The following is a 9,117-nucleotide window of genomic DNA, read 5'->3' on the forward strand; positions in this document are numbered from 1 at the left end:
TATAAGTAATTTTCCCAATACTGCTAATACATAGTACCTGGTTTTAATAAAACCATATAAATTTTATCAACTTACTTGGTTGTTCAGATGAGAGAGTTCCAGCATCACCAAAGGCTGATGTACCACCAAACGGATCAAATGCGGAAGATTTCTCCTCGTTGATTTTGACGCTTTCAAATTTAGCAGAGAAAGCATCAAACAGGTCATCATTCTGTGCAAACACATTTTCCTTCTGTGGTTCCGTAGGTGGTTGCGAGAACAGTGTGTCCTGCGAGATAGTTTGTTCTGGAAAGTCTGTAGCAGCTGGCTGTATTCCAAATGTGTCATCCTGATTCATGAACGCTGTCTCCGGCTCATTTTTGCCAATGGAAGTACCAAACAGATTCATGAATTGATCAGCAGTGTGTTGGATAGGTTCGGCTGTAGCTTCATGATTCACAGCTGTAGCATGGTCTTCAATGAAAGGCGAACTATCTGTTGTATAGTTCTCTATGATATTTGTTGACGTGATTTGCTGACTAAAAACATCTGGTGCTACTTCATTCGATGCTTTCCTTGACTGAGATGCTGATGTAATACGCTGAATATCCTGAGAAGATTTCCTCGACGTTACCACATCTTGCGATGATTTTCTTGAGTTGATGGCGTTTTGGATTAAAACATCGTTGTCAATCACATTCTCCTTTGAATATTTCCTAGGAGCCTCAGGATTAGTAATGGATGCCTTTCTTGAAGATGGTGTTGACGTATTGTATGTCAAATCTGACGAATCTCGTGGTATGATGGGTGGCTCTTTGTTATCAAGTATCTTCGGTGGTGCAGGTCTTGCAGGAACAGATGGTGCAACCTTAGGTTCTGGTATCGGAGGAACTGGTGGTCTCTGTGGTGGTATTTTAGGTGGTTCCGTGGGAATACTGGGTGGTATTTTAGGTGGCTCACTTGGAATACTTGGGGGTAGTTTAGGTGGCTCACTTGGAACACTCGGGGGTAGTTTTGGTGGTTCAGCTGGAATAGTTGGTGGTAATTTAGGAGGCTCAGTTGGAATACTCGGTGAGTTTTCTAAATCATCCATCAAATTTCTGGTGACACTTTTCACGTGGTTGGGTTCTGATACAGTTTGAGGGAAAATTGGAGTGATGTCTTCGTCGCCCATTAAATTTTGATGTTGAACATCAGGAGTAGGGCTTGGTGAATGAATATCCCTCATGGGTGTTGGACTTGGTGTTCTAGCCGCATGACATCTGTCTAAGTGTGAAGATGTTGCCTCCATGTGCCCCGTCACTGTTAAAATCAAATCTTTGGTTTCTTTTGATGGCGGAATAACAGGACGAGGTGGTGGTGGTCTACGGGGCGTCTGATCTTGTTTGTTATCCATCAAGTCATCCTGTTGAATAATGGGCTCAAAAGTCCCTAATAAATCAGCAGTTGCGTCATGTGATGGTTGATCAGGGATTGGATCATCGAAAAGGAAATTGTTTGTATTCGTCTGATCTGGTACTTCGTCAGGTTCAACTATGAACGCAAAAGGATTTGTACTTGCTTGATTAGCATTTGTTGTGCTTGGAAGATTTGAAAAGTTGAAGAACGGATTCTCGGAGGTCACATGGGTATCTCCTAAATCTGATTCATTGATCAAGAAAGGGTTAATGTTATTAGCCTCAGCTGGCTCATCTCGCAACTCTTCCTCAGTGAAGAGGAAGGGGTTCTTGGGTGCGTTAAATGCCATGGTTATTAATTTATTTTAAATCAGTAATTTCAAATGGATCAGATACTTCAATGGCCTCAGCGCTCATCAATTCATTCTCAATCAATTTAAGTTCTGTTGAGCTAGGTTGTATATTGTTTGCAATTGATGTGTCGAAAGGATCAAGGGCTTCTATTTCATCTTCAATCTTGATAGGTGCTACAGGAGTATGGAGTTTGACGCCAATATCTTCTTCCGCAGTTAAAAAGTCTAGACTTTCTGATTCGAATGATTTTCCAGGATAGTAAGGAGTTACTGGTTTTCTGGAATTTTCCTCTGTGCCGTTAACTCCTGGTGGCTCAATGAAAGCTACAACTTTAGGAATAGAATGCTTTTTTGTGCCTATCAACTGATCAGGCCTGTGGGCGACTTTTTCTTCAGTCTTGATCTCGTTTGTTTTAGTCTCACTGAGTAGGTCTTGTTCTAATAATTTCAATTCTGCTTTGCCTGGAGCTGTCAGGCTATGAACAATAGAAGTATCAAATGGATCGTCACTAGAAAACACTATTTCTTCGGGGGTCTTATCAGTTGTAGGTTCAATGGGCGTAAAACCAATGTGAGACAAATCAGTTGTACTTCCACCCAGTAAATCTTTCTTTAAATTTGAAGTGTCTTCAGCATTTTCTTCTTTTGAATTAATTGAATTGTTGATTTCAATAGTGATTCCCGAATATTTAATAGTTTTCCCGTCAAATTTAACTCTTTCACTTTGAATCAACTCTGATTCGTCTTTACCTAAAATTTCGTTTTCTATTAACTTCAACTCACATTTACCAGGTAAAACTTTTTCAGCAAACGAGGTATCAAAAGGATCCTCTGGATCACCTAAATCGTTTTGTATATTTAATACTGAAGGTGGTGGAGGTCTCTGAGGTTTGATACCTTCAAAATTATTGTGCGCTTTCAATGGAGATTTTGCCAGAGATTCTGTGGCAAGCGCAGCAAATTCGTCGGTTTCACCATCGATTAATTCATCTATTCCAAATTTTTCTAAAATAGGGGTCGCTTTCTTTTCAACCTGTGGAAGTTGGGCTGCTTGTACGGTTTCGTTGATTTTCTGTAGAATAGATAGAGTATCTGCAACGTCTACTGGCGAATCAGGTAAATTTTCATTATCTTCATCTAGTAATGTTTTAACTGGCTCTTCTAAAGTATTAGAAACGTTTTCTAGTTCAGCAGCTCTTGGGCTTTGTTCATCAAAACTTCCCAATAGTAAGTCTACTGGTTTAGGTCTCCTCCTAGGAGTTGACTCATGATGCTCTGGAAGTGGAGATACAGGTTTGTCAACTTTTCCTGCTAACACATCTACAGCACAACCTAAACTAATGAGTTTCCTTTTTCTTTCCTTCTCACTTTCAGGCTTGATAACCTTATCTACAATAGAAGTATCGAATGGATCAGGACCGTCGTCCTTTTCAATAGGACTGTCAGGTATGTAAGCTAAGTGTAGATCTTCAGTGGTGACGAGATCAACAAATGCTGTATCGAATATATCTTCATCTACTTCACTATCTTCCTCCTCTTCATCATCGTCATATTCTTCAAACTTGAGTGGAAGATCCTCTAGTCTTGGAGCTGGTTTATCTGTACCTGCTGCTTCGTCTAATGTAGGTTCTTGTCCTTCTTCAAATTCTGTCCAAGCTTGTTCTTTGGTATTTCCTTTGGATGTCTCTGATCCGTATTCAGATGGACCAGGAGGTTTTCTTTGGAAATAACTTGTTTGCTTTAGTTGTTCAAGATCGTCATGAGTTTTCTTTAGTATAGAATCAACACCTGCTGTGAGAGCTTTGAACTTCTGCCATTCGTCACTTTTCCCTTCGGAAGATGCTTCGGCACCAGCCTCTTCTTCTTTGGCTTGATGTTCTCTACGATATTTTGCTAGTTCTTCTGCATCAAATTCTTCTTCCTCCTTATGTTTATTCTTTTTTCCCTTTCTCTTCTTTTTCAATCCTGGTATTTTTGGCATATTCTACTTCTAGTCTATTTGTGTCTCTGGAACAAACAAATGGGATTTTTCATTTACATGGTCATCTATTATAAAATACTGGCAAGAAAAACGCCTGTACAAGTGTACATGGATGACTAATAGAAATAACACAAAGTATTGATATTCAAGGGACCGCCCCGCCACAAGGCTTGTTGTGGTATAAAGAGGGTGGGAGAGGAGAGTGGCTAATTCGCACATTTAAATGCAATGCCTGCTTTTTTATCCTTGTAATATGCAAAAGATGACCATTTTAGAAGAGCTTTCCCTAGAAACCTGTAAGACGAGAAACTCGAAAATTTACGGGGAGAAATCCCAAAAGCTACATTTCACTTGTATGGCACTAATCTCTTCTGAAAAGGAAAACAAAATACAGGGTAGTTTGTTCAGTGCCTTATTCTGAACAACGCTTTACTTGTAGGTTACTAAGAACCAGTCGAATTAAATGTTCCACCCCTAATAAAAATTGAAAAAAGTTCATTACTATTTAATATTTTTGAAATTTTCCGTAGCAAGTAAAAGAAGCGGAAAGTTAGAATATATAATACCCCCTCTCTATCCTTTTCTATGTTTCACCCTCTGGCTTTCGTTCTTTTGGCACATCCACTAAAATATAACCCCCTCCCACTCTCTCTTTTTCTCAGACACACAGACTCGTTCAGTAATACTGCGACATCCACTAATAATAACATCAATGTCAATTTCTTTAAGGTGTACCTACTTGTTTTAGTTTAGTTACTGATATCTAAAAAAAGTTCAAATTTACTGTCAAGATGTCAAGAGGCGTGTTTTTCTTGTTTTTATTTTGAGACGAGGAGGATTCACCTCAAAGTACATCGTGCTTGTGATGAAATGACCAAAGATATAAAAATGTAAATTATACATGAAATATCTATCTATAATACCATTTACAGAAGACATGTACGAAATCCTAAAGATATCAACATGTTATACCACCCTACACTTGAATCCAATGTGATCAAAACATAAGTAGGTCAAGTGTTCTGAGGGCTTCAACTCATTAGATGTAGACTTTCTTCAGTTCCTTTTTGAGGGCTTCGAATGAGTGTATCTTAGACATTTACCTATTTGTCGACATAAGTAAGTAGGTATACTTGTCTATTTTGTCTGAAATCTCGAAATCGATTTTTCATCCAAAACTCGATAAGTCACGCTGTCTGTGGTACGAAGGGACTGAAAAAAAAATCTTTAAGAAGAAAGTCCTTCTTATGGAACGTAATTTTCACTTGATAAAAGCTCGTATTTCAGTTATACTTGAGCGTTGTTCTTGTTTTTAATTATGCTATTCAATAGCCCTCTAGTTATTTGTATTAATTATAGGTAGGTACCAATTTTTGTTCGTAACTTACTTGAAACACGTAGGTAGGTATACTTGAATGACGTCGGATGGATTTTGCTGAGTTTTTCAGCAATCAGAGAGGAATAAAAGAAGAAAAACAGCCAAGAATTACAATCGCATCACTTTCATTAACACCAGACAACAAACTAAGAGGTCCCCAAATTTTCTCATTTGGTCAAATAGATAATGTAGCTATGAATCTTAAAAAAAGAAGTCAATACTTTGTACTTACTTTGCTGGAGGCATCAGGATAATGGCGAAGATTATAAAACAAAGCACTAGTAGTTTGATATGACTAAAACAAACGTTTAAAAATATCACTTTGAGATTGTTTTAATCCTAAATGAAATATTCTCACGAAAAAAAAAGGAAAACCTTCTAAATTTGATTTCCAATTCTTTTCACTCTTGTTCACAAGAAAATTTTCATTGATAGTAGAATAGAGGCGAGGATCGTTCTTCTTTCCCCTCACTTTCGGAAAATTTCGACGGATTTCGTTTCCCTCTTGAAGTTCTCATCACATTTCGTATTGATTATTCGTGACTGTGACGCAAGAGTTTTGGGCTCTCCTACACTTTCCACCTCGTTCGCCCCCTTTATTTTAACCTTTTCATTTTTAATGTCTGGAAGTTTTTCTTTTTTCCCTTTCTTGAGGTTTTTCCCTTTGAAGATGTTGGTAAAAAGTTTGTTTACACCTCAGTCACTTTGTTTTTGTTTTCCCCTAATAGGTAGCTAACATCCCTTTATAGTTTGTTGGCATCAAACATTAAGACCATTAAGTCAACTTAATGCACCTAATCATTTTTAAAATTAGGTAATAGAGAGATTTAACGCCCAAGACTATTCATGGTAAACCTCTCAATTTCTCTTCTATGAATAGATAAATAAGTAGCAACTAATGACAACCCACCTCAAAGACTCTGCGGTCAACAGCATTCACTCTTAATCCGGAGGTACCAGGTTCAAATCCAGGAGAAGACAGAAAATTTCCCCTACCGCAGACACATGGATGCTTACCTTGAAGTACCACTCACGATATAGGTACTTATTTCTAGTAAAATGACATGATTAGTAGCTATTTAAATGATTTCTACCAACTCTAGGATTATTCCTTAAACCAAAGACGTTCTTCAACAATGAAGGGTTAAGTAGGTATGTACGTAGGTTGCAAGTAGGTATCTACATCCTAGTAAATATTATTTGCTCAGGCGCAAGTTAACTAAAATAATGTATGGCTAGGCCAGTTATACCTTTCTACTCTGATGAGTAGGGAGGCTTTATGACACGGTTGGTTGGAAAAGCACTTTTCTAATTGTATTGAATGATTTGATATTACCTAGTTAGCTGAAGGGGGACATTTGAATAGTATTACTAGCACATACCTACGTATTAATCCACACCTTCGGCGCGTGACATATAGTTTTACGTACAATGGTTTTAACTTTTGTCATTTTCAAATTAACGACGGTTTCATCCATTCAGGGAATAATATTTTGGGTGGCATCAGTAATATAAAATTACAATCGTTGGGAAATGATTACATGGTTGGGGAACTGTTGGCCAACGGTAAGACAGCTAACCTAACACATTTTGTTAACCACCAAAATATAACGTAAGGCCAACAATTACCCAACATGAAATTTTGCTGGAGTTCTGGCTGAATTACGCTAGTCTAGTGGGCAGTCCAGCCCACTAGACTAGCGTCTTATGTAAACACCACTGACGTCCGGTAACATTTCAGTCTGGTAAGCTAGTTGGACAAAATGCTCCTCTGTACAGTTACAATTTTCACTTTCTTTTTTTTTTTCTTAAAAAAAAGATGAGTGTTTCACCGCCGTTTTTATTTCGTAGCAATGCAAACAACTGCTACATTAGACGCATGTGGTCTGTGTCGTAGCATGCCCATCCCGTAGTATGCCTCTCATCAGATGGGCGAGAAGAGACACAATACTCCCCATTTAGGTGCTGGTCAACACGAGAACTCCAGAAAGTTACCCGTTGAAATATTTGCAATCGAAAAACGAGTACAATTTTTAGTCGATGGTGGGATTCGAACCCGGGACCTTCTGCATGGCAAGCAAGCGCGTTACCACTGGACCAACCGTGCCCCCAAACAATAATGATCTATTTCAAATTCAAACTAACCTACTAACTTGACTGTTCTTGGACGCCTATGGTGTTCACACGAGGCCAGTACTGCCTGATAACCTCGCGTAATCCAGTCATATTAAAAAGCCGCTCTCGTTTACTCAATAAACAAATTAGTATATTTGTTTTCAATGTAAACATTGTCCGGATGTGTTTCGACGGATGTGAATTCCGGTTCGGTCTTTCTTGTGTTCAAATTGTTTTCCGTGTTCGGGTGTCTCGACTTTCCAAAATACCGCAGCCTCATTTCTCGCCTGAACGCTCGGTCGTCTGCTTTCCGGAGGAACTTCTTGAGCGCCTGGTTGGGTTTGTTTTCCGGCAATTCGAAAGCATCCGTGAAAAGATCCGGGGCTGTCGGATCATTGGCCAATGCGTACGGGTCTAAGACTTCCGGCATTTTCTTACCTGAAATCATAAGGGGCAATGCACACTAGTGAAATGCGTTTCACGAATCCCTTAAGGGTAACACAGAGCAGTGCACACTGGTGAAACGGAGTTTCATGAATCTTTTTGTACATTGTCATATGAAATAATACGTTTTATGGAACGCGTTTCACTAGTGTGTGGAGGTGACCATGAAGTGGAAATACTTCCCGTGTCCGTGAGATAGCCATGCATGTCCGTGAGATAGACCTATCAGCGACCCGCCGTCCAAGCCTAAGGGACGAGCCCCGCCTACAAACATAAATATTTGTCTATTTTCCAAACAAGGGCCTTGCTCCGACCGAAAGAGGTTACGTCAGAAAGAAAGAGGACTGTTAAAGCCCTGCTATTCTGCCAACCGTCCGCATGTCAAGGGAGCTGTTTGGATCTCGCTCTTGTCGGATTCATCGGCGCCCGATTGAGATAGTTTGAATAATTTTTTTTTTTTGAAATTTTAAGGGCGATCTAATCTAATGGTTACAGGTATTACTTCAATCGTGCACGCATATTCTGTGGAGACAATCGATATAGTAAAGGTCGAGGAAGTAATCATCTCTAAAGCTTTTAGCTTACCCGCTTGTACTATGTTTCAGTCATGTGGTGAACAAGGTGAAACAATACTGGTTTTCTTCTGTTACCTGGCACAAGCCACAGAAAAGTAATGCCATAAATTCAACAGGTCACCATCCTTACGTTCTTCTTCTAGGTTTCGGTACCAGGGCGTCCCCCTTCTCGGTTCTCCTCGGTAGGTTCATATAAGGTCTTCCATAACGAACTTTAAAGTAATGGATACGATTCCGGGTCGGTGAGTAATAATCCATCTGATTCTCATGTGGACTAGTCCAGGCGGACAGTCCAGATGGACTATCACCACACACGAGTAGTCCATCTGGATTGTCGCGCCTGGAATAGTCGCATGGACCAGTCGAGATGACTATCACTATCGACCGGATTCAAAGGAGTCTTTCAAAGGGCTTTCCTTGTGGCAATAACCCTTATTCTGTATATCTATTTTTGAGAGAAGCGAAGCGCACCTCCAGAAGTGGGGGGGGCCTGCGGAGGGAAATGGGAAATCCGAAGCGCCAAGTTCCAAGAGAAGCGGATCCCCCCCCCCCACTTCTCGCGTATGTCTGCGAATTTTTGGATCGGGAAAGCTGCCAAATGATCCTTTTAAATCCAGTGGGTCCAAACAAAATGTAAAGGTATTAAAAGACCCTATCGAAATTGTTTTCTCTCTTTTCCTCTTCAGACACAAGCTATCTTAAACAATAAGACCATCGAAAATGGACATTTTTTTTTTTTTCAAAACACTTTGGACATTCTTTCCAACAGTCGGATAGACGCACTTCTGTTACACTGTACTGATCCAGGTATTATCCTTCCTTGGGTTTATAATACCTCCTGGTTTATAAATAAATAAAAGACACGCAGGTTTCCAAATTTTTCGTTAGGCACTGT

General features: G+C 39.6%; 2 protein-coding genes across 3 annotated transcripts in view; both read right to left on the bottom strand.

Annotated features, from left to right (window-relative positions):
- Positions 1-9,117, bottom strand: part of LOC103523882 — a 20,100-nt gene that overhangs the window by 2,464 nt on the left and 8,519 nt on the right. Inside the window, exon 2 of one of the 2 annotated variants that reach the window (XM_008488890.2) lies at positions 7,319-7,641. The exons of the other annotated variant lie outside the window; for it this stretch is intronic. Coding sequence (XP_008487112.1) covers positions 7,334-7,641 — 308 coding nt within the window. The 3' untranslated portion in view covers positions 7,319-7,333. Of the gene's footprint in view, positions 1-7,318; positions 7,642-9,117 lie in introns of those variants that run through there. 2 annotated transcript variants of the gene reach the window in all.
- Positions 1,704-5,521, bottom strand: LOC103523880 (protein stoned-A-like). The gene is made up of 2 exons (XM_008488888.3): positions 5,321-5,521; positions 1,704-3,736 (listed from the first exon to the last, which is right to left on the bottom strand). The coding sequence occupies exon 2, from the start codon at positions 3,708-3,710 to the stop codon at positions 1,737-1,739; it is 1,974 nt and encodes a 657-aa protein (XP_008487110.1). The 5' UTR covers positions 3,711-3,736; positions 5,321-5,521; the 3' UTR covers positions 1,704-1,736.

This window comes from Diaphorina citri, unplaced genomic scaffold (assembly GCF_000475195.1).
Source record: "Diaphorina citri unplaced genomic scaffold, Diaci psyllid genome assembly version 1.1 scaffold50501, whole genome shotgun sequence".
NCBI lineage: Eukaryota > Metazoa > Arthropoda > Insecta > Hemiptera > Psyllidae > Diaphorina > Diaphorina citri.

Coding starts and splice junctions, on each gene's coding strand:
- LOC103523880 (XM_008488888.3), bottom strand. CDS start 3,710: ATGCCAAAAATACCAGGATTGAAAAAGAAGAGAAAGGGAAAAAAGAAT.